The sequence below is a fragment of the Artemia franciscana genome, chromosome 9, assembly GCF_032884065.1.
Source record: "Artemia franciscana chromosome 9, ASM3288406v1, whole genome shotgun sequence".
NCBI lineage: Eukaryota > Metazoa > Arthropoda > Branchiopoda > Anostraca > Artemiidae > Artemia > Artemia franciscana.
Window position 1 is genome coordinate 33893852 of NC_088871.1, and position 26731 is coordinate 33920582.

At 36.1% G+C, this 26731-nt stretch overlaps 2 protein-coding genes across 9 annotated transcripts in view; one reads left to right on the forward strand and one right to left on the reverse strand.

Moving 5' to 3' along the window:
- The window catches only part of LOC136031309 (serine/threonine-protein kinase atr-like), a gene marked incomplete at its 3' end in the record, with an annotated part of 115048 nt that extends 103190 nt beyond the window's left edge, over nucleotides 1-11858 (reverse strand). Inside the window, 2 exon segments of one of the 4 annotated variants that reach the window (XM_065710764.1) lie at nucleotides 3136-3387; nucleotides 11768-11858. In XM_065710764.1, the coding sequence (XP_065566836.1) occupies nucleotides 3136-3355 (220 nt within the window). 4 annotated transcript variants of the gene reach the window in all.
- Nucleotides 11859-11889: 31 nt separating this feature from the next.
- Nucleotides 11890-26731, forward strand: part of LOC136031311 (uncharacterized) — a 118508-nt gene continuing 103666 nt past the window's right edge. For 2 of the 5 annotated variants that reach the window (XM_065710772.1, XM_065710773.1), the window contains exon 1: nucleotides 11890-12026. The gene's annotated coding sequence lies outside the window, so the exon portion shown is untranslated. Of the gene's footprint in view, nucleotides 12058-12089; nucleotides 12206-19701; nucleotides 19868-26731 lie in introns of those variants that run through there. The other 3 variants (XM_065710774.1, XM_065710775.1, XM_065710776.1) reach the window with 3 other exon arrangements.

Genomic DNA, 26731 nt, shown 5'->3' on the forward strand with positions numbered 1-26731 from the left:
GCTTTCTGTTATCCCCTTTCGGTATATAGCATAATTATTGTTCCTTTTAAGTTTTTATGTCGTTCATTAATTTCATTTAAAAGATTATTTTTATACATTTAATTTCTGTTCATTTTTGACATGGGATACAGTTATCCTCATATGAGGGGCTGTCCCCTCACCCCTCTATTTGTTATGCTTCTGTTCAGCCTTTGTTAATTTTACCAAGTCACAATTTTACTTCAAAATTGCCATATCTGTCTCCCCTCAATTCACATATTGTATATTTAGTGCAAATTTATTTGTTCAAACCAAGAGATTTTAGGGCCCAACCACTGAAGTTTTTTAGTACTTTTGAAAACAGCTTCTTATTTTTCCAATTAAACGGTCCTTGTGTCCCAGGAGTTGTTCTCAAAGAATTGGGACACAATTCAAACTTTAGCGTAAAGAGCGAAATGTTGAGTAGGAGGCAAGCCCCTTCATATACGCAATAATTTCTGTTCATTTTAAGTTTTAATGTTTAAAATTGTTAACGTTGCATCTTACTTTAAGTTGAAAAACTTTTTTTTTTCATTTCTGATTGTTTTCTAAAAAATCCCAGGAAACCTGGCCCATCCTCCACGGATATATCCTCTAGACAATTCAATTCCGGTGAAAATTTACCAAGGACAATCATTCTTAACAGCTACACGCGTAAAATTGAGACGAAAAAGAGAAAGCAAGAAATATAAAAAGAATTTTGTACAAGAAATCTGGCAAATACCCCAGTTTATGATTTCCTTCGACAACTTTACTCCCTGGAAATTTCCCTCACCATGGAAAGTCCCCAGTGAAAAAAAAAACGGCAGAAAGTTCATCTTCCCGCCCTGAAATGTATGCATGCTCTCCAATAACAAATACTATGCGTAAACAACGGGCAATTTTTATAACTTAAAGACCTTTCTCCTTTGGCAGTGGGGGGGGGGTATGTTATATGCAAAAGCATAGTTATTGGGCCTTTCAACTATGACGAACAAAATAGCTATTTCAAAATTTTAATCGCAAATTTTTGAGGGAAAAGGGGTCGTGGAGGAGCTTAGATGCCCTCCAATCTTTTTGGTCACTTAAAAGGGCACTAGAAATGTTCATTTCCGTTCGAATGAGCCCTCTCACGATATTCTAGGACCACTGGGTCGATACGATCACCCCTGGAAAAAAACAGACAACAAAAAACCAAATAAACACGCATCCATGATCTTTCTTCTGGCAAAAACTACAAAATTCCACATTTTTGCAGATAGAAACTTGAAACCTATACAACAGGGTTCTTTGATGTTGTGATTTTCATTAAGATTCTTTGTGACTTTTAGGGGGTGTTTCCCCCTTTTTTTAAATAAGGCAAATTTTCTCAGGTTCGTAACTTTTGATGGGTGACTTAATGAAACTTGTATATTTGAAATCAGCCTAAAAATCTGATTTTTTTTTAATGTATCTATTGGTATCAAAATCCTGGTTTTTAGAGTTTCGGTTAGTATTGAGCCAGCTTGCTCCTTACTTATAGTTTGTTACCATGAACCGTTTGATGAGAAAATCCAGGCTAATAGATGCAAGTTTTGAGGGTTCAGGTAACCCATCCCTCTCTACCCCCCTAAAAAAAGAAAGAAACAGATCCTTGAGAAGGCTCATTCAAACAAATATTGACAGTTCTAGTGCCCTTTTCAATGTTTGAAAGTGATTAGAGGGCAGCCAGATCACTGGGTCTTCTTCCACGGTATAAAATGGGATTCCAGGGAGGATAAAGCTCATACAAACCCAAAGATAAGGGCCCCAAATTGTATCAAACATCCCTTCTGTACAGCTATGTCTAAGTAGAAAAGGAGAGTATATCACATCTTGTTATTACTGGAATTATGTAAAGGTTTAAATTTGTATGATTTGAGGTACAAACCGGTCTTCCCCTCAAAGTTCATATCCCTTTCCACTACCATTTATTGAGAAGAAATGTTGTGAATTGCCGTAAGGTTTTACTTTTAGACGATGCAACTGTAGAAATAACAACATAGATTGTTTTAGGTTTCATGTTTTAGGGCAAAGAAATAGAGCACTTCTTGTTCACATGTTTCTTTTTAAAACTAACAACATTTAGAAAACTGAGAAAAAAGCTGGTTGTAAGAGCACAGTGTATTTTGAGCCATTTTTAAAGAATGTCATCATTTTCTTCTTTTTTTGAAGAAAAAATCATTTCTGTGAGATATGATTTTAAATCTTTTTAGGCTGAGAAAACTACAGCGTTCAATCAATGGCGACATAAAAGAATCAAAGTGTTTCTCCTACAAAACTCTTTTGTTGGCAAGTTGCTCCAAGACTTCATGTTCCTAAGGCAACTAAAGTCTAGTCTTAATTTTTGGTCGTTTTAGCTTTCTTTTGCTCACTCAGACGTTTGTTCATTTTTGTTCGTTTATTATATGACTTTATTTCTGATGGTTTTATGTTTTAATATTGCTTTTCATTTTTACTGAAACACATTTTCTTACACCTTTTAAATTAATTGCTTAAAAGGAGTACTATAACGTTCAAAAAGTCTCTTTCATGGCATTCAATAGCTCCTGGTGAAACAATAAATAAATAAACAATACAGATCCTGAATTGTATTTACTGTTTGTATTGTCGCCTGACTTTCGAGCCAGTCTCCCTGCCGGGGATGTTAATGTGAATAGTTTGAATATGTATAGTTAAAGAATAATAAAGAACATGAACTTGAACATGATTGACCATCCATCTTGAGAAAAATATAAACTTTTTTATACAGGGCTAGAAACTTTTATTATGCAGTTCACATACATGCTGAACTAAAAATGTAATTATCATCAAGATAACTCTCCTTTGGGGGGAGGAAGGAGCTTCCAACTTGCTAAAATTTGCTTTAGTCTCAGTAACATTTAATGCATCACTTTAAATGAACGTAAGGTATTTAGAACTGCCATAAAAAGCAAATTCTTTGGGAGTATATATTTTTGTAAAACGTGTTTTTATGGTTTAAGCTTCAATTGACAGGTGTCAATCTTGACTTACTGTTCAACATCATTAATGATCTAAAACGGCTTTAACTTAAATTGAGTAGAGGAAAAAGCAAGTGTATACTAACAACTTAAGATCTAATTTTACAAATTTGCTTACCATAAACAAAGGTTTTCAAAGAAGTACGATCTTGAAACTTTGGAATAAAGACATCAGGTTGTTTTGTGATACACAGTTGTAAAGAATAAAGCAATGTCTTCAATTTATCTAATTGATCTGTTGTCTTTGAAAGTAATTCGACTCGAAGAATCTTGAATGATTCATAGAATGACTCATAATATCGCTTATGAAGCACATCACCAGTTGTTGAAACCTCCATTTCACAAATTGCATCTCATTCCAAAAATATTCCTGTAAATCAAGTTTTCCTGAGAGCATGGTAATAAAAACCACATCTAGGAAAGAATTTGTCACTAAAAAAAAAAAAAAAAAAAAAAAAAAAAAAAAAACACTGAAGCTGCAGCCTATAGATTTTGAGTCTGTAAACTGTCTTTTGACTTTTGCTTGAAGTCACCATAATTTTGGTTTGGTAATGTTATAAAAGGAAAGATATTGAAAATATATTTTGTAAAAAAAAAAAAATAACACTTGGGCCTTCAGAATACTTAGGTGTGTTAGTCAAACTCTTGTTTGTGGGAATTTCTGTTGCTCTAAGTTTGAATTGATCATTCATTGTAATTTCTGTGTTTTTGGGTTTCAAACACATTTATTAATTAATAGCAATATTTGTTTGTTTTAATTTTTTTTTTCTGACTTCATTTCTACTCGTCTTTGGTTTAATATAGCTCTTTGAAAAAAATTTTTTGGGAAACAACTTTTTCATTGCTTTTCGTTTGTTTTAATTAATATGGTTATTTTGTTGGTTAATAAGAAGAGCACTTGTAAAATTTTATTAGTTTTTCTGAACAGGAATCATTATTTTGATTGGTATTAAAATCTTGGAGAAATTTCTGCAAATATTTCAACATCAGTTTTACTGTAGAATTTTGGGTTGAAGGGAAGGGGTAATATCATTCAAATTGATTAAAAATATGAGAAATCGTGGCCTTCTACAGGGCTGAGGCTACCCTGAATCATACTTTAAAGCAGATAAGCCTAAAAGAAAAAGAATAATTTGCAATGACAATCAATACAACTAGATTTTTCTTCCAAAACTTGTATTTTTCAAAGTTGATTTTTGATAGGCTCAAAATTTAGAATTTATCATTCACCCAATATTTCCTCAAAAATTGAATTTGTTTCCTCAAGTTTCTATTTCTATCATCATAAGCAGCTTAATAGCGCTGACTAAGTAAAGAGTGATGTGGGCACAATGTATTATTTATTATTTTTTATTTTAGTTCTTTTTGTTTTGTTTTAGACAGTGGCACTTCATATTAAAAAAGTTGTCATAGAAACTTCAAAAAGGGCTTGTGTGATTGGAATCTAAAAGGACTGGTGCCCTTTTTAAAAGTCAGAATTGACTGGAGGGCAACTAACCCCATCCCACACCCACCATTTCTCCAAACACATCCAATCAAAATGTTGAGATAGCCATTTTGTTCAAGGTGATTAAAAAGTCCAGAAATTATATATTTGAGAATGACAACCCCCTACAGCCCTCAGGGTAAGGGTTGTAACTTATACCCTGGGGGCATATAAGGTTGATAATGAAAGGGTGATTGTAAAAACTTTGGAGGGGGCTTATAGGATTGTTAATCAGAAAATTTAGTGCCCTTTTTGAGATTCGGAGTGATGGGGGGGGGTGGATACTCTCCCCACACACATTGTATTTTCCTGAATTGCATCTGATAGAAATTTTGAGATGGCCATTTGTTGTCATGGAAAATTCAAAAAAGGCTCATTCAAAAACGCTCACTGAAAACAAAACAAGTTTGAAATTTTCTCACTTTTCTTACTTTCATAAACAAAAAATTATCAAAACTTCAAAGAAAAAATGTCAGTATATGTCAATTAAACTGACAATCCAGTCATTTGTTGTTTTTTTTTTTTTTTTATTATTTTTTTTTTTTGTTAAGCTCAAACTGTGTTCTGGTGTTGAGAAGGCATGGGGTTATCAACCTTACTCATGTTAATTTTTGCTTGTTTTGAGTTTGACCTGGCTATTTATTATCATTTCTGTTTGTTTTCAGTTTCTTATTTACTGATAGTGATTTGTGGTAGTTTTATTCTTGGAAGATTATTTAATGTTATTTTTGCTCATTCTTGGCTTAATGGAGCTCTTTACTTTTCTTGGAAAAACTTGTTTTGTGGAAAAGGTTTTTTCAATATAAATTCCTGAGCATAATCCTAATTTATTGCATATAGAAAATTTTGACAACCTGGCATTATATGGTGCTTTCTGATCTGTTTTGACAGTCTCATTGGAGCAACTGTTCCAAGTTGGGACAGCACATACTGAGAAAACGTTTCTCCTCTCACTACATCTGGAGTGCTCCTGTTGCAGCTTCATTGTGTGGCCTCTTGTCATGGTGGCAAGAGAGGGAGTAAAAATGGAGCTAGCCATGTTATTTTGGTGCCTTTTCTTGACAAAAATGACATCTCCTCTGTGCTGCCGGTAAACCAATGTGGGTATCTTCAGGCAATGCAGACGTTCAGGGTAGGGAAGCTGTTGGTGTGGGGTACAAAGCTTAGTTGCTCTTCTCTGTATGCTCTCTAGGGCTGCCACATCTCCCTTGTATTGAGGATTTGTAATGGGGCAGCAAAACTCCAGATGTGGCCTTACAAGAGCATTATATAATTCTCTTATTATTAGAGGATGTTGTGATGATATGATTTGTTTAATTAGTCCCAGGGCTCTATTGGCCTTAGCAACTTGTTGCATAGTGTACCCATGGAACTTAAACTTACTGTCAACAATCACCCTAAGTCTTGTTCACTCTCAACAGCTTCAACTGGGATACGTGTTCCAGATTTAACCAGCATAGAATATGAAATCTGACTGTGATGGGGACGCATGTACAGGACTTTCCATTTTGATGGGTTGAACTCCATCATCCAAGTGGAAGCCCATAAGGAGAGACCATTTAAGTCATTTTACACGGTTCCATCAGCAATTCCAATCAATTTGCTGTTGTCAGCGTAGAGTGATGGGTTTTGTAGAACATCCTCACAATCATTAATATATATATAGAGAAGAGGGTGGGGCCAAAGATGCTTCCCTGGGGTACCCTGCTTATAACTGATGCAGGCACTGAAAATACGGGGTCTCCATCGTCAGAGTAGACCATGACTTTCTGGATTTGGCCAATCAGCAACGATCTTATCCACTCCACAGTGTCATCATGAACTCCATGTGCATGGAGTATCTGTAAAAGATATTCATGGACAACTTTATCAAAGGCCTTGGCTTGGTCGAGTAACAGGACATCAATTGCTTTATCTTCCTCAATTAGTTTAGTGACTATATCAGAAGACTGGATCAGGTTCGTCTCAATGGACTGTTTCCTTCTGAAACCATGTTGAGACTTTGACAGTAAGTCATTTTTTTCAAGGTTGTTTATAATAGTGTCATTGAAAATACTTTCAAGCGGTTTAAAAATGACAGATGTGAGACTAATAGGCTGGTAATTTTCAGGCTTATTTTTATCTCCCTTCTTGAAAGTTGAAACTATATTGGTCAATTTCCAATCAGCTGGTACCACCATCATCCTTATGGACATTTTGGAAATATCAGCCAGTTGTATGGCAACAAAACTACAGCTTCTTTCAGCAGACGTGGATGAATGCCATCAAGGCACCGGGTCCTGTTCAGATCCAACTTATTCAAGCACTTGAGAACATCATCTGCATCAATCTCAACAGATGGTATTTTGTGGATATGGTTCCTTTCTGGGAAAGGGGGAGGAGGAGATACTGGAACTGAATGAGAGAAATTATTGGCAAATGTGGCATTTAAACAATTTGCAATGTCTGCAGGGGAATCAAGTATAGTAGCATCAGGACGTATAAGCTGGCATATTCTATGTCTATTAGGCTTAGAGCTGGAAACATACTTCCAATACTTTTTGGGGTTCATTTTTGCACTAAGGGCTATATGTTTCAAGGCTATATGTAACAAGCTGAGATTTCTCAGCTTGTTATGGCGTTTCTTGAAATCAGCACAATGATTCTTCTTTTTTGATTTCTTGTATTTCCTCCATGCCTTATTCTTACTCTTAATGCCTTCTCTTATCTCTTTAGTGAGAAATGGCAATGTTTTCGTTTTCTCTGTGTATCTTATGGAAGTAAATTGCTCCTCAACTGCAAGCAAGCATGACTTAAAATTGAACCATGAATCACCCAAATTATCACTAACAATCAAAGATTGCCAATCAACCTTAGACAAGTGTTCCCGGATTTATCATAATCTGTATAAGATCTTTTTGTCATATTACTTGGCCTAGTGGAAACCTTCACCAAAAACATAACACAATTGTGGTCACTAGAACCTATTTCAGGTAGGTATTTGAGAGATGTGACTGTATCAGGGTTATTTGTAAATACCAAGTCAAGTGTAGTTGGATTTTGACCATCTCTATAATGGGTTGGTTGATCAATCAGTTGAGTGGGGGTAAGATTTGCTATAGAATTCAGAGTTGTTTGGGCAGGGTTGTTTGGAGTTGTGAATCTGTAGCCATCAACCAATATCACATCTGGCATATTAAAGTCACCAGTGATGAAAACGGAATTAGAACTAGATGAAGCTATGTCTCTTCAGGGAGCTGACACTCAACAGCTACATATTCCACCCATGGATAAACATCAACATAAGGGGATAAACTCAGTATTTTAGTTTTAAAATTATTTTTCACATAAATAGCAGTGGCTCTCCTGCACCCTTTCAAACAGAAATCAGAAAACACTTCATAACCACCAACTGCAATATGGGAATCCTCAAGCATTATAAGAGAACTTTCTCTTATTACTTAGCTAATTAGAAGTTGGACAGACTACTGAATAGATCTTTTTATGTTCTTTCCAAATGTACTAATCTATTCCTTTCCAAATCCTATTTTAAGCCTTTACAGGGACCCTTAAAATGACACCTTATTTCTTATTAGCAAATGGTCACCAGAATTACTTTAAATTGCAATTGGAGGAATTTAAAAACTTCAAGAACTTAAAAAAAATCTAAGGATTTTTAAATAATAATAAATACTTACTTAACTGATTCCTAAAATCTTACTGATTCTCTTTACCCTTTATCAATTATCTTTACTTAAAATCTATTTAATCTTATTAATAGGAATCATATATTTTTACCCCACCAAGCATAGATAATATTAGAGCCCTCTGTGGACCATGTTGAGCATTCTTCTGTAAATCAAAAAAGGTTACATCCAGTGGTGTATTGACATTTTACCTGGCCAAGTAATGGAAAAAACTGCCAAACTTCCTGCATATTATAAAGTGAGAATTTCTTCATTATAGTATTCTGGGCTCAATGGAGTGGGGGGAGAGGGGGCACTTTTGTACATTTTTGTTCTAATGCTTTACCTCTCACCCTAAACATGACATCTCATCCCTAATGGTGAAATACATACTTTAAGGTATCTGAGCAATAAATTTATGACTGGTTAAAGGTCTAGAATAGCAGTTCTCCAGATGAAGACATGCTACAACAAGAAAAAAGATATTTTTAGGCTGCTAATCTTATGGTTTTGCTCATTTTTTGACAATTAATCCCCAAGTCTCTCTCTCTCTCTATTGGTTCCCTCTCTAACCCTTTTCCATCACCAAAAATAAGAAAAATGTATCATCTTTAAGGGTCTATAAAGGAATTGAAATTGAATTTCTGAGTAAAGACCTACTAACACCAACTAAATACCTAATTCTTAACTGAGTAATAAAAATATCTCCTAATTTAGGCTACTGTTTTTCCTATTTCTAGAATTTTTAAACAAGTTTTATATCAACTATTATATTAGCTCTTTCATTCAGCCTTGGGCTATACAAGAAGACCTGGATTTATCAATTGGCCCAGGCCTAGGGTTTCACAATGTCAGGGGCAGCAATAAATTATCACTGAGTGATTTGTTCTAAACAGAAACTGGAATGATGTGATTTATGGCCAAAGTGTCAAGTGCACTCTGTTGCCATCCTGCCTATTCACAGAAAAGTGATTTTAAAAAAAGAGAGGAGTTCCATGTCTCCTGAGAACAATAGTTGAGAGTTTGATATTACCTCTCTCTTTCATTATTGTTGGTGCATCATTTGTGGTTCCACTATCCCTGGACTTTTGGGGACTCCCCCAAAAAGGTTAATTTTTTGTTGTTCATATTTTTGACTTACAAAAGATGTGAACATACCACTTGATGCCTTTTTTTATTTTCTTTATGAATATAAAGACAACTAAGCTTGCACCTTATTTGAAACATTTGCCATATGAAAATAGACTGCACAGGCATTATTAACACATTCTGTATAATCAAAGGCATTGATAATATAAATACATCACAGTTCTTCACATTTAATGACGCCCATTATCACCCACATAAATTGTACCCCTCACTTTCAAAAAGGAAAATAGGCCAACAGTCACTTTACAGCAGGGTGTGGAAGCCATGGAATGACCTTCCACCTGAAACATTTCTAACAGTTGACATATACAGATTCAAAACAAAACTAGCAGAAACACATTTTCACAGTAAATCAGTTTTAAATCATTTATAGTATTATTTGTCAGTGTTTGTTGTAGTTGTTATTTTCATAGATTTGTATGTGTGTATTATGTTGCCAGCTTTGTCATAACTTCTTTTTTATTATGTTTAGTGCAACAACCTTGAAAGCTTACCATATTTGGTATTAACAAATAAATAAAAAAATAACCTCATCCATTGCAAATTCAAATTCAAGCACTTTTTGAGGTCTTGACCAAATATTTCTGATCAAAATATTTCTAGCATTTGGGTAAAAAAAAAAAGGCTTAAGACATTGCTCTTAAACTTACTGCTTCATTATAAATTCATTTTTCTAATGTTATATAATCCACAAGTACTGATTTTCTATGATTAAGTTGGATATTTACAATTGTAAGATGTATTCTTCCTTCTTGATGCATTTTTGATAAAATAAAGAAAATCTGAAAGCTGATAGAAGAAGGTGTGGAAAAATATCCCATGAGGTTCCAATCCAAAGCAATATTTAAATTAATAATTTATAAATATATTAAATTTATATTAAACTTATTAAATTATATTAAATTTTTAAATGGATTTATAGTAAAACAGTAAGTTTGAAACAATAATTTAAGCTTTTTATACCCAAGACTAGAAATATTTTGGTCATTTTCAAGAGCTGAAAAAGGGGTTAAATATGAATTTGCAATAGAAGCAATTATTATATTTCTAAAGAACCTAAGAAAAAGGCATCAAGTGGTATGTTCACTTAATTTGTAAGTCAATAATATGAACAACAAAAAGTTACCCCCCAAAAATGCTTCAGCCTACAAGCATCAAAGCTTTAAATACAACCCTGTATAGGCCTACAAGACCATTAGGTGGGGGCTGAGGATTATAAAAAAGAACAAACTATAAAATGAACATAAAATTAGCAATGCAGAAGTATATCTCTTTCTGTTCTAGCATTTTTTGTTTATATCACTCTCTAGCATATCTTTTTGTTCAACAACCCCCACCATCCCTACCATATAGGGTGTGATTGGTTGGAAGCAGTTGCTGAGGAGAGAGACTTAGGCATCATTGTGGACAAAGATTTAAAATTCCACAGCCACACTCAGGCTGCAAAAGTTCATTGAGCTCTTGGACTCATTAAGCACTCTTTTGTGACCAGAAAGTCATGTGTAGTTACAAAACTTTATAAATCCTTGTCTTTCCTCACCTTGAGTTTGGCCTTTCCCCAAAATAAAATGGACACAAGAGCCCTTGAAAGTGTCCAAAGGAGAGCTACCAAACTGGTCCATGGCTTAAATAATGCCCCTTACAAGGATTGCCTAAGGTCTCTGAGACTTCCAACCCTCACATATTGAAGATATAGAGGAGATGTGATCATGTCATGCAAAACTTTCAAATCTGGTCACCTAAACCAGATCTTCACCCCCTTTCTGGCTAATAATTCAAGAGGTCACAGTAAAGCTTCACCTGCCTGGATGTTGGAGAAGGGAACAATATGGCTTCTTTTCCATTTGGGTGGTCCCACTCTGGAATAGCCTATCTGAGTCTACCATCCAAGCTGAGAATCCCTACTCCTTCAAGGCTGGAGTCAACAAGGACTGGGAGAGGGCTGAGTAGAGGCTGGACTGGGAAGCTAAGCCAACATAATTACATCACTCACCACTACCAAGAGTTACAGGAGGATCTACCACCTTATCTTGCTGGCAAATGTGATTTAAGGTAAGGTAATGTCTCCATCTTCAGAGCAGCTATCTAGACTTTTACTAATGACTCTTTTCTTCAAACTGATTGAATGGCAAACCAACCATATCACAGCAAATTCAGCATTAGCTAGGCAACAAAAATTTCATTACACAGGCTATATATCGAACAATGAGAAAATTTAGGGCCAAAATTTTTCTTTTCTAATTATCTTTTAGGCCTATAGGGTTTCCTTTTGGAGAATGGGAATGCAGCATTAATACCAGAACTACAGACAGAAGCTCCAAAACACCTTCTCAAGGCATAGTTTAAGCTCAAATTCATTCCCAAAATTGCATTATCCTTACTCAACTAGCCTAATTTCAGACACAGCAAAATGACCACTTGCATATTTTTACCCTTCATCAGAGTCATACCTTCGTATTTTCAAAAGCAGAGTAAAACTCTTATGTTCTCTTTGTTCTTTTATACTTGCCGGATAACTTATCCGACTAATCGAGCTAACCCCGAAAAAAAAGATTACTGACGATAAGTGACTTCAATGTTGAACTTTTTTTTTAAAATAGATAAACATGTGAAATTTAGTATTTAAAAAGTTTTTGGTGTTCTAGGCCCATCTTTCAAAGTCTAAGCTTAATAAGGAATACGAAGAAAAGTTTTTTGGTTGTTAGAAAGGTTCGTTCTTAGGAAGGCAGCTCTCACATTGGTGAATTAATCAAATATTACCATATCAAACAGGCCTAGTTTCTAAACCACCCTACAATTTTTAGTAAAAGAAAATGATTAGGCCAATGCCTAAATTAGCCTTTATAGTCTATATTTGTTGAGACTGCTGTTTAAACCAGATTTTTAAGGTAAAGTAGGGGTAAAATTGGTAAAATTCTAGTTTAGTGACTTCTTGCTATTGCAGGAAGGGGTTAGATTAGGAAAATGAAACTTTTAGGGATAGTCCTACAGGCTAAAGTATGTCCCAGGAAGGTATTTTGAAGCACCTACCTCCACTTCATCTCCCTCTAGAGGGTTCTAAACTTTGATAACCTTTAAAAATATGTGTGTTATAAAAGTGAAACCTTGCAAAATAGATCTTCTGCTTAAATGAAGTACAAAAAAATTGTATTCAGCTTCACAACTTTGCTCAATTCCAGTTTATAAGATTTTAAAGATACACATATACATTTCCTAAATTTTGAAAAAAAAACATTGATTTGGCTTAGAATTCCACTCAAATAACAGGAATTACATTTTCAGAAATAAAGGTAGAGAAAAAGCAACTGGTAGCCTAACTGAAAATTAAGGTGAAATGCTGTTTTGTCAATATATTAATAGGTATGGACCTGTCATGTAGGCAAATTTCAGGGCTCTCTAGAGGAGAAGGAGTAGAGGTGGGTACTTTAAAATACCTTCCTGGGATATACTTTAGCCTATAGACCCATCCCCAAAAGTTTCATTTTCCTGACCTAACCCCTTTCTGAGGTAGCAAGAAGTCACTAAACTAGAATTTTGCCATAAAATTCTACTTTAGCTTCTTTTGGCTATCTGGGAAAGAGGTTAGACGTTGACGTTAACTCCCCTCTTGCTGTTCAGCCTAGAGGACGTTCTATGGCAAGTCAATTCTCACTTCTTAATAAATAGTAGGAGGAAATTGTATTTCCTGAAACTTTAATTCAAATGTCCTTTAATCTTGCAATTCTTGTCAGAAACTGTATGACAAGACTAACTATCATACAATTTTCTTCTTCACTATCAAATCCTCCTAATAACATATATAGGCTGGACTGCACTTTCTTCTGTCTAAAAAATTCGGTTATTTCACGTCTTTCTTGTTCGCTTTCACGGCAAATTATCATCAAGTGTTCTATAGTTTCTGATGCACCACACTTAGGACATTCCTCACTCTGTCCCAAAAATTTTGCTTTGTAACAACCAACTCCAGCATGGTGTGATCGGAGTCGAAACAGTTTCTTTGCTTCATATCTAGTGAGTCCTTTATACACCTTCGTTTCTATATTTCTCTGTTTTTTCATAGTCACAAAAAGATTCCCAGTCAAATCTCTATTCGCTTTAAAACCCTGACGATCAATCTCTTTAATCGCTTTATCAAATATCATAACTTCGTAAGGAGTGTCCATGTCGGTTACAAGTGTTCCTGACTCAACTGCGGATTTGGCCTTCAAATCTGCTATTTCATTTCCAGAGATCGTAATGTGGGTGGGAATCCACTGAATAACTACTTTCTTCTTTTTTAATATGTCTTGTAGTTTAATGTAACATATAAGGACATCTCTATTTGGTTTTGCCATAGTATTAGCATTTACAACTGCTTGAATAGCACTTTTTGAATCAGAGCAAATGATAACCTTGTCCTCTTCAACAGATTCCTCAATGAACTCCAGCACCTTCTTAATGGCGTAAACTTCTGCCAGGAATACACTGCTCTCTGGAGGTAATTTGAATTTTTTGGACACATTTTTGAAAGGGCACCAAAACGCTGCTCCTACATGCTTCATTTCATTTACTTTTGATCCGTCAGTGAATAATGGAAGGTATCCCTTGTACTCTTTGTCCATCATCATGCAGAATGCCAAGTCTGCTGGAGTATCTTGGTCCATATTGAATTCTAATCTTGAACTGATCCTGTTTTCTTCCCATGGTGGAGGGACACCTATTTCACCAACTCTTAACATTTTGGAAAGTACTATATCAATTCCATAACTTCTACAAATTTCTAATGCTGCTTCAAGACAATTGGATTGATTTCTTGCTTTAGATGTGTTGGCAGTTGCTTGGCGACCAGGTTTGATGATTTTTGACTTAACTGGGTGGTTATTTTCTAAAGACCAAATCCTCTGTACATATTTTAAAAATCTGATCTTTCTTCGTGTTTCCAGGTCTGCTAGACCACTTTCTGATAGAAGGAAACTAACAGGTGTTGTTTTTCTTGCTCCAAATGCAATTCTTATGGCTGAGTTTTGGATTACATCTAATCTTGCAATGGTTGAGTGACAAGCTGTGCCATAAATTGTTGAGCAATACTCCATTTTAGGCAATACATATTTGATATAATACTGGATCAAAAGTTCAGCTGGTAATCCTCTAGCCATATAGGCCAAACTCTTCATAACATTGAGTCTTTTCAAACATGTATATTTAAGATACATCACATGGGGTTTCCAGGTAAGTTTATTGTCAACCAATACACCTAGTATTTTTGCTTCACTAACATATTCAACTGGGTGGCCACTTAAGTACAGATCCGGAAGGGTTCCAATTCTTTTCCTAGTGATAACAATTGCCTTCGTCTTTGTTGCAGAAATCTTTAAGTCAGCTTCTTTGGACCATTTTTCTAATTTTGCAATGACCTGGGTTATTAGGGTCTTTATATGGTAGGTGTCACGCGCCATTACCCATGCAGTACTGTCATCTGCAAAAATAGCTCCTCCATCATCCTTCATGTTGATAGGAATAATATATGATCCTATGTTGTACATGTCAGGCCCCAATGCTGATCCTTGAGGGATTCCTCTTTCAGGAAACACTGTTATATTTGAAATTGTTCCACCAACTCGCACTTTAACTTTTCTTCCTATTAAATAATCATTTAAAAATGCTAACATTTGGCCTTTTATGCCAGCTGTTACTAGGCCTCCAACCATTTTTCTATGAAGCATATTATCAAAAGCGCCTTCAATGTCAATTAAAATCGCTGCTAAAATCCACCCATTTTGCAAAGCATATGATGCCTCCTGTTTGAGGCACATAAGACTGTCTTCTGCACTTCTGTTTTTTCTGAAACCACACTGAATGTCTTTCAAAATTTTCTTCTGTTGTGTCACAGCTTCCAGTCTCTTCTTCACCATCCTTTCCATAACTTTCCCCAAAACAGGGAGAAGGGTAATGTATCTATAGTTTTCAATCTTTGATAAGTCTTTGCCAGGCTTTGGTAGCATTACTGCTTCACCATACTTCCAAACATCAGGAAATTTTCCCTCCCTCCATATACCATTGATTAATTTTAGCAGTACATTGATCCACAATTTGGGGAGCGACTTCACGAACTGTGGCAAAATTTCGTCTGGTCCAGGAGATGTATCAGGAAGCTTATTAATTACATTCATTAATTCCTGTTCAATGAATGGTCTATTGTATGGTTCGTTTTGTCCTTGTGTTCCAAGGTCACTTACTTTTGTGTCCATATTGGTCTTCCTCTGTATATCCGGATCTCCCCGGCCAACGGTAGAGCTCATGAGTTCGGCAGCTGCATCAGCTTTTTCATCATCAGTCACAAGAAGCTTATTATCAGATGCAATAGGTGGGTTGCTCTGGCCTGAAGTTGCTCTGTTATTCATCTTTTTCATAAACTCATATACTTTGGATGTTGGTTTTCGAAAGTCAAGTTTGTTTATAAAGTTATTCCATGATTTTTTCTTGGCTTCAAGTACTGTTTTTCGAAATATAGCATAAGCTCTGTTCTTTTCAATAAGGCTATGAAGATTTCTCCCCAGATTATATATTCTCTTTTTTGCAATGAATTCTCTTTTGGCTTTCGAACAATCTTCATTCCACCAGATACACCCTTGGTGACGGCTGATTTCTCTATATGGTACAACAGTTTTTGCTATTTCTATCAATTTCTCTTGAAATATTTCAACTTTCCTAGATAATTCTACTTCTTCCTCTGTTAGTGATTTCACATCAAACTCGTCCAGTGCTTCTCTGAGTATAAACCAGTTAAAATTTTTTGTTTTAAATCCCTTTCTCTTATTACCTTTTGGAAGGACTTCTTCATTAATAGTGCACAATATGGGGTTGTGATCACTGGCCAGTTCACTTTCAGCATCACATTCTATGTTTAATTTGATATAGAGTCTAGGATTGCATAATAGCAAATCAATTGTTGTTGTCTCTCCTGTCTGGGGATTAACTCTAGTTGGCATCCCAACCAGTGTTGCTAAGCATATTGGGCTATTTATTAAACAGTTTTCTAAACTTGTTCCAGAACTATTTACATTTCTACACTTGCACCAAGATTTACTATGTGCATTCATATCACCCAATATTATCAGGTCCTCTGCAACTGGTATCATTTTAATAATTTCATCTATCCTTTCTCCCAACAGTCCATTATTTCCAGATGGGTTATATACACATATAACATTCATTTTCTTTTCATTTTTTAAAAACAGTTTAGTTCCAACTACTTCCACTTCATTATCAATTGATTGCTGGCTTGCTAAGTCCAATTCTTCATAATGAATATGACTTCTTATTCCAATCATAACTCCACCTTTTCTTCCTGTTATTCTATCATTTCTCAAGATGTTGAAACCTTTGCAGGGGCTCATGATATTTGGTTTTAGCCAAGTTTCTTGAATACAAAAAATATCAATGTCTTTTCTGTCACAATATTGAAGCAATAATTCCCTTTTTTCTCTCATGATTGAACATGCATTCCAGGATAATATTTTGAGCTGCATTAAGGACATGATCTGTTTTCCAAGGTGCTACTTGTTTCACAAACCAATTTTACATCATTGCGGTCAAGTTTTCCAAACTTCATTTGCTCAACTAATTCACACAGTTTATCTACCTTTTCATTCAATGGCAAGTTTTCAATACTCAGTATTCCTGGGGTTATAAGCATCCCAATCACTAACTTCTTTACCGTCATTTGTTGCAATTCTGCTGCAGTGTTACTGATTATTCTTTTCTCAGGATTCAGGTTATTCTGGACTACATGAGCATAACTTCTAAATGTTGTCCTTGCTCTTTTAAATCCCATGCCATACTTTTCTGCCACTTCTATCACTTGTTGGTTCTCCCTTCTTACTGGGCATACTGATGAAGTGGATGAATGGTTTTGTTTACAATTGGCGCACCTGTATCTGCTGGTACACTCATCTACACTCTCCTGTTTCAGAGGGCAATCACGGCTTTGATGATTCTTGGCACATCTGAGGCAGATCTCCTTTGATTTACAGTCTTTCTGAAGATGCCCATATTTCTGGCATTTGTAGCACTGCATCACCTTCCTATGGTAGGGTAAGACATCTCTGTTTCTACCGCAGCACCACACACTTGCTGGGGTTATAATTGATTCAAAAACCACCATTACTGACAGGCTGTCTTCAAGCTTTTTTAGATCCCGGTTATACCTCTGCATTCTAATCACTTCTTTTACAGGCACAGCAGATTGGATACTTTCCTCAATTTGTACAATTGATAAATATAAAGGAATTCCTTTCATCACACCTCTTGATACATGTTCTTTCCTTAAAACTGTTACTTCTATGTTATTCACAGTTTTGATTTCCAATGCTGATTTCATCCCGCTCTCATCTTTTAAATGCAAGTAAATAGTGTTCCCTTCACGATTTGTTTCAAACTCAAATCTGCCACTAATTTTTTCCTTGAAAAACATACAAAGTTCGTATTCATTTAAGAACTTGGCATTTATATCAACTGCTTTGATTACAACACTTCCATGTATCATTTCCTTTTCAGGTATTTCCAATAATGGGATCTGGGATTTTGAAATATTTCTCTTATCTTTTGTAAGTGACAGGCCTTTGGCCTTCTGGTCTGGTCCTTGGTGAACAAATTGTCTCGTTGGTGCTCCCCTTTCAATCTGAACACTTTCATTACTAATAGGTGAGGTCACTCTCCTTTTCAAGTTATTCTCTTTTCCTCTTGAGCATAGTCCTTCCACTACTCTTGGATTTACCATAGTCATATCATCAGATTCAAAGTTTGTGTCAGGTGGAGAATGGTCAATACCTTCTAACTCACATTCTTCCACTTCAAGTCCATTATATCTGTTACTCACTGTACAAGCATACTGTGCCTGGTTCAGCACTGGTGCTCGATTACTGTACACTTGCTGTCCATATAGTTGTGTCATAACTTGGCCTGATTCAAGTCCATCATTTGTGTTATTCACTGTATACATATACTGCTGTGATGGGTTGGAAGTTGGGGTATATACTTGTCCATAAACATTTGGTACGACTGCCGGAAACATGACTTTTTGCATACCACTAGGCATATTCCACTGCATTTGCATCATCTGTGGTCCTGGGGCCCCATTTACAGGCCCCTGCATGGGACTATGAACCACTGAATACTGTCCAACACTAGTAGGAGCTACTGTACCCCCAGCTGGGGGGCCAGTTTGACTGTTCATGATACCACTAGTCTCCAGTCCACAAAATCATTTATTCCAGAAATTTCTCAAACAGACTTCATGCACCACAAACAAGTTTTTAGTTTTTTCCCCGAAATTTCAATCAGATTTTCAGAAAAGAGGTTAGGTTAAGAAAATGAAACTTTCAGGGATGTGTTTACAGGCCAAATTATGTCACAGGAAGGTATTTTGAAGTACCTACCTCTACTCCTTCTCCCTCTAGAGGGTCCTGAAATTTACCTACATGATAGGTCTATATCATGAAAAGAGAAATCACCAATGCTACAGCACAAACAAACAAAAAAAAAAAAAAAAAAAAAAAAAGAGACAGAAGGAGAAAAGGAAGACTGTTTTCCTAAATTAGTGATTAATATAGACCAGCACTTGAATGAGGCCTTAACCCTACTCATCCATACAATCACATAGTTCAAACAGCATAGCCACACACAATCAACCATAAAGAATAATCCATGGACAGGCAGTCATGTCGTCAATAAGTATAGTATATTGTCGTATATTGTCCCACGACAAAGTATATTGTCGTCAATATCTATTGAAACTTTGACAAAACATCATTTTACCTTAATTTTGGGTTATCAGTTTCTTTTTCTCTGGCTTTTAGTTCTTAAAAGGCAATTCATGTTAATTGAGTAAAACTTTAAGCCATAACACTGGGTTTTTCTAAATTTAGGAATAATCTTTTATGCCACCTCCTTATAGGTTAAATATATTGCTGATATTATTTATTCTCCATAATTTTTGTTTTGCTTGATTTTATTGATGTTCTTTTTACATGTTGTATAAATTATAAAGGAATGCCTGGTCTTTCAGTTCATGGATTGAACTAAAAGTCTTTGAGGCATCTTATATCAAAATACATCAGGTGCATTTTAATGGGTTTTTTTTTAGAGACGACTTAGGACACCATTAAAGTTTTGCATTTGCTTTTCCAAAAAAAAAAAATTCTTAAAAAGTGCCAAGTTTAGAGAGTTATGTTAATATGCTTCTTGCTGATCAGTATATTTGTTTTTTAAATTCTTTCTGTTTAAAGCATTTTAGAGAGATTCTAAGCCAACCTTGGGTATATTGCTGTCACAAATGATTTTGCTCAAATGAGCTGGTGGAAAACAAATAGAACATAAAAATTTTCTTTTTTTTTATTATTTCAAGACTAGAATATCACAGAGAAATCTTTGGACAGTAAGCAGGAAGGTCATGCAAAAGGATAGGGTGGCTGGCCCCTAGCTTCCTATTGCATTTCCTGGCTAAAGAAACACCTGGTCCTTTACTGGCCTACTGACTTAGCCATAGAAGCTTTCTTTTCAACCCATTAAAAGTAAGTACAAATGAAGAAATGCCAGTAAAGTGGTCCTTCCTTTTCAATGAATTGTTGATGCATAGACAAGAGTGTGGGTCATGAGAGATGGCTAGGGAATGTAATGGGGGTGAATGTTTTGCAAGGTTTAAAAATTTAGGGAAATTGCTCAGATTGACAACTGAGCACATAAGTAAAAGTTTGTGAATGGTTTTTCTATTTGACTGTTATACTTATGTAATGTCACGTATTTTAAAGTTAATCTTCATTGTTTGTTTTAATTGCCATGGCCCTAGGACTTTAGTGTAATTAAACCTACTTATGTCCATCCATTTTCTTTAAACAGACAGGAGTTTTATGTTTTCACAAATTAATGAATATTCTTTGGCAAGCAAACATGAACTTACACCAGGAATTGTAAGTAAATAAAAATAAAAATTGTAAGTAAATAAGAGGTAATAATAAATAAAAAATCACCTGAAAGCAAGAGCAACATTACAAATTAAAACGAATAGAAACAATAACATAATAAGGGAACAGCCTCCTCTAAACACACAACTGATCACACTGAAGTTTTCTTGTACTTAAGCTTCTCATTGTTCTATTTAAACTACAATTATGTTTTGGGAGTCATTCTTACAGAGTCCAGACTAAATTCAGACTCAAGCATAAAGAAAGAGGGGGCAACCCCCTTCATATATGTGCAACCAGACATTCAAAGTGACCAAGCAGAGATGGCCAGCAAGACTACAAGGAGATATGACATTCTATTGACACTGCAACTGAACTCTATGCTGTACAAGGACAAGAAAGAGTTCATTGAAGGCAAATCCACTGAGCTTGAGCAATCTGCCCAAAAGAAAGACATAGGTACCACATTCAAGATTTTGTGTTAGCTGACTGGCCAACACACCATGGTGTCCAGAAGCCTGAAAGCAACAAATGGAGAAACCATATACAATCAGTCCCAATGTTTTGGTCTATGGAAGAAACACTTTGAAATACTGCTCAACTCAGATCCACCTGATTTCATTGACCCAGGGTTTGTTGCTGCTGCTGCAGAAGCTACCGCTGCCCCCAACGGTGAAGAATTTTCTCCTGGGGAGATCAGATCAGTTGTAAAGAAACTTAAGAACAATAAAGCAGCTGGCACTTGTGGCATTGCGTCTGAGCTACTCACAACAGGTAGCCCTGCAATGATAATCTGGCTTCAGATGGTGTTCAGAATAATCTGGTGCACTGAAGTCATACCATCAGATTGGAAGAAAAGAATCCTTGTGCCAGTGTTTAAGCGCAAGGGCAGCAAGATGAACTACGGTAACTACCGCGGTATCACCCTACTGTCTGTTCCTGGAAAGCTGTTTGCAATACTACTGCTCAAATGTGCAACAAGTTTCCTACATGCTTTGCACCACCCCCAACAAGCTGGATTCATGCCAGGAAGATCAACAACAGAGTGGATTTACACAATTAGACAGATTGTTGAGAAGACAGTAGAATTCAACAAAAAAGCCTACATAGCTTTCATTGACTTTTGTTCTGCCTTTGACACTGTTGACAGACCATCTCTTTGGCCAATCCTGAAAGCTTCAGGTCTACCTGCAAAGATAGTCAGCCTATTCAAAGAACTTTACAGCAACACAGAAAGCGCCATCCTGGTTACCGGGAAGCTTTTTTCTTCCTTCTCCATACAAAATGGAGCATGACAAGGATGCGCTGCTGCACCTGAGTTATTTAACTGCATCACCAACCACATCCTGAACAATATGCAACATGTCCAACCTTTTGGCATCAGTTATGCCAGGAGGACTCTGTCCTATGTTGCCTTCACGGACGGTGTAGCTGTCCTTCCAGTTCCAAAAATTGTAGGGAGGTATATGGACTAACAACAAGTCCTTTCACCTCTTTGACTTCTTCTTCAGAAAAACTAGCTACTGGAAGCGCTATTCTCCTCCAGTCTGCAAACAATGGATATATACGATTATGAACAATAATACACTGTTATTGATTGTGGGAAGTGCGAGTACCTGAGCTACCTGTCCCCAGCAGTTTAAGGCACTAGGCCGGCCGGTACCAATACGGCTCTTCCTACTCATTCCCGCTCTCTTCTGCACAATCAAAAACTATGGATAAATCGCCTCCCATTAAAAATTGACTTCTTCAAGCTTTAATCCTTATTAAACAATATTTCTCTTCTTTAAGGTATCAATTGCTGCCTTAAATATCTTACGATCAATTTCCTATGGCAGGTTAGAATCCAGGATAGCTGTATAAGTATTTGGAATCTTAGCCAAGGAGCAGAAACGCTTAAGAGCAACAGTCTCCTCACTCTGAGCCTGGCAATCAAATAAAATATGCTGGATTGTTTCCTCTGTTGAAAAGCAGATTCGGCATAAAGGGGAATGATGTAGCTTCCAATTAAATAACAAGCTATTTAGAAGTAGGGCACCTGATTTCAGCCGGTAATATAGCACTGTATTTAATCTTGTATGAAATGGAGATAACATTAATGTACTGTGATTAACTTTGGATCTTTGCCTGATAATATCTCGTGAATTGAGGTCAGAGGAAGGACTAGGAGATAACATGGAAGCCTTTGCTGCTAGAGAATCAGCCATATCATTATATTTTATACCTTTATGACTAGGAACATGTTGAAAATAAACTTCATTTTCCTTGATCCTTAGATTAAGAAGCTGTCTTCTAATATTATATAAATCTTTGTCATTAGCAATTCTATTAATATTTTGGATCAGTAGTAATGCTGATTTAGAGTCGGAGAGACAGAGTATATTTTCAGATTCAATGTTATAATTTATGAGAGCATCCAAGGCCAGGCGGATGGCACATAATTCAGCAGACAAGATAGAAGATCCCAATGGGAGAGGAGAATAAATATTCAAATTCAGGGATGGGATACATGCTCCTGCTCCAGCTCTTTCCCTCTGGACGGATCCATCAGTATATATTTTTCTATAGTTGGGGTAAGCCTTTGAGATGTGTTCAGCCAAAATAGTCTGGATCTCATAATTAGGAATCAAATCTTTACTAATAGAGATAAGTTCTACTTGACAGCTTGGAGGACTCATTTCCCATGGGGGGGACTCAGTAAAGGGATATGCATGAAGCGAATGTTGATTCCAGTTTGGGACCTCCAGTTGAAACTGATTCCATGATGAATGGGCATTGGGACAGGCTGACTTCTCAGCAAAGGTATGTGCATATACAGCATGCTTGGCTCTATAAGCCTGGATTTGCGAGAAATACTTTATCCTTAGACTAGATGCTCTTTCACTTAGGGACACCAATCCCGACAGTGTTCTTAACTTTGACAGAGGAGTATGCTTATGCACACCCAAAGCTATTCGAATAGCAGAATTTTGTAAAGATTCAAGGATTTTGAATGAGGATGGGAGACGAGCTGAAAATATTTGAATCCCATATTCTATATTTGAACGAATATATAATTTGTAAAAATCCAAAATAATCTTTGGGTGACATCCCCACTTACTTCCAGCAAGTCTTTTTAGAATACAAAGTCTCTGAATAATCAGAGATTTCAAAGAATTAATATGTTCATGCCACTGCATTTTAGAATCCATTAATAAACCAAGTAACTTCACTGAATTGCAATATGGGATCTCCCTTGAGAAAATTGTCAGTGGATTAGGAGGGTCTAGAGTACCATTAGTAAATATAATGGCTTTAGTTTTACTGATTGATATTGGGAAGCCAAATGCTAAAGAGAATCTCTGGACTAGACTTATATCCTGTTGAATAAGGCTTTGAAGAAGGCTAATATCCCTTCCTGACTTCCAAATGATCAAATCATCTGCATAAAGGCCAAATGATGCATGAGATACTTGAAATTCAGAAACATACAAGTTGAATAGAAGAGGACTCAATATTGCACCTTGAGGAAGTCCTCTCGTAATGGGGCATTGCTCACTTCTAGACTGATTTACTTGAACGTAAAAATATCTATCAGTTAGAAAAGACTTTATAAAACTTATAAAAGGATACGGGAAGTCAAGATTTATTAGGATTTCCAATAATTTATTGTGGACTACATTTCCATAGGCATTCGACCAGTCAAACAGAACAGCCATTGTGACATGTCTTTTTTTGAGGGAGTTACAAACATCATTTTCTAGCCGGGTAATGTTATCTAAAGAGCTATGTCCTTTTCTGAAACCTGTTTGTTCACTAGGAAAGAGATTGTTGACTTCAGAAAACCACTCAATTCTTGATAAGACAAGCCTTTCCAGAACTTTACTAAAGGAAGGTAATACTGATATAGGACGGTAAGACTTGAGATCATTAGATGAATAAGAAGGTTTTAAAGCTGGGAATACCTGAGCAATCTTCCAGGCATCTGGGAACTTTTGACTTGACCAAATAAGATTATAAAGACTTAAGAGGGCTGTATGAAACACCTTTGGGGACTCAAGAATCCACTTCATACAAATACCATCATAACCTGGGGAAGACTTGATGTTAAGAGAATTAAGTGCTACACAAAATTCATCTTGGGAAAAAGGTTTCATCAGAGTACCCTTATAAGAACAGGTAAGAGGGAGATTACAAAAAGGAGGTCGGCTGGGATGAAAATCTGAGCAATCGTTTTTAAAAACATTGGTAAACAGATCTGCCTTCTTTTTATCTGATATAATTGGATATCCATCCTGAATGATATCATATCTACGGTCATCATTAGGCTGCTTTCCACTATTTAGTTGGCTAATGAAATTATGGACCTTTGAAATTGGGGTTCTAAAACTGATACTTGAGCTGAAATTCAGCCATGTACTCTGTTTAGCTCTCCTACAAATTAGTTTCACCTTAGCACATGACTGCTTATAAAAGATTGCTGTTGACTGAGATGGGTGCTTTTGAAACATTTTACGAGCCTTTCTTTTTGCCAGAACTGCAACCCTACACTCATCATTCCACCAATTCTTGGGTCTTTTGGAGCCATTGTAAAAGCGTACCCTAGTCATTGGAATTGCCGATTTAGCTGACTCCAGCAGGATTGATCTCAAATTAGACTCAATAGCATTAATATCATAATTAGGAGAAACAAAGGAAAAATCTACTTCATTTAATATCTCACGAAAAAGGGACCAATTACCTTTGGAGTTGATAAATGTAGGGACGTAGGGTTTTGGGAGTGTAGCATAAATCTTGAAATGATGTAAGAATTGCACAATGATCAGATTGAAGAGACGACACCTTTACCATCTGAACTAAATCATAATATGAAGGAGGACCTAGAAGCAAATCTATAGTTGAGAAAGAGTTAGAAGAAATATTATACCTGGTCTGAAAGTCAAATGGAGTGAAAATCAAGGTGTCAGGAAACGTGGACAATATGTACTCTATTCCTCTTCCTGCTTTGTTGCTACCTGCTGATTGTTCCCAGAGAGGACTCTGGGCATTAAAATCACCAAAAATAAAGGTATTATTACCTGATAATTCTGTTTCCAAGATACTTTGGATGTCCTTACTCCCACATGGATTATAAAAGGATTTTATGGCAAGATGGTTACCATTAGCTAAGGTAATTAATATGCCTACAACATCTATTTCATCCCTGTAGATAGTTAGGGGTTGAGGGGAGTGTTGGATTGAAACATGAACAAAAATTGCCACACCCCCTCCCTTTCTGTTAGTTGATCTATCCTTCCTGTAGCACTTGTACCTAGGCATTTTGATTTTCTTATACTGATGAAGATTAGTCTCTTGTAGACAAATAATTCCAATTCTCTTATCATTTGCACATTGGATAAGATCAGCAAGTTTATTTGAATTTAAAGAGACGCAATTCCATTGTAGGATCTGCAGCTTAGTTAACATAGGAAGGGTTGAATAGGTGACCTGCATGATATTTTGTGAGAATGGATGATAATTCTGTTCCTATTTCATTGAAAAAAGAATTGGAAAAGTAGTGTTCTGCAATTTCTTTTGTTATACTGGCTTTTTTATCTTTAGCCATATTTGATTGTAATATTAGGTCCACTGATGCAACATATTTAATTAAATTAGTAATATGAGGTCCAACTCTATCTTGCATAGTTATGGCTTGAGTAGAAATATTAGGAAAAGCTGCCACTCTTTCAGACCAAGATTTAGGCTTAGTTTTAGGATTGTTGAGGGATGGACTAGCTTCAGCCACCTTGGGATGCTCCTTAGCCAATGGAGGGTAAGAAGTCTCAGTAGGAGGTATGAGTGCCTGATTTGGGTGGTTCTTGTGGACCTGTAGCCAGGGTTTTTGAGGAAGGGCTAAATTCCCTTCTTTGGCCTCATTAACTCTTGGACCTGATGGTACTTTGGACCGCTTGGCCAGCTCCATTGCAGCTATTGGGAAAGGAACATTTTCTTGAAGAGCAATCTTTAAAACTTTAGCTCGTTGAACATATTTAGGACATGAATTGTGATCTGTTGATTGATGTCTACCATCACAGTTTGTACATTTAGGCACTTCAGTGCATCTACTTTCTGTAGACAAGGAGTGATTACCAAGGCAATTAGGGCACCCTGGCACAGAAGAAGAACAATACTTAGATGAGTGACCAAGCTTAAAACATTTTGAGCATTGAAGAGGTTTTTCTTGGTATATTTTATGAGCTTTTTGCTGACCAAAAAGGAATACTGAGTCAAATTGGGAACTAGCAGGTAAGATAAAGAGAACACTCTTACTACTTCTTGTTCCCTTAGAATCTAGTTTGCCCATACGATGAACATCCAGAACCTCCAGGTTTTCCCCCTTATTGTTCATAAGGCCATCTTTCAAGTCGTCATTTGACAGTTCCAATGGTATGTTGTACAATACTATTTTCTGAGAATTTTTCAGGGTTGGTTTCCACCATTCAGGTGTAACAGGGA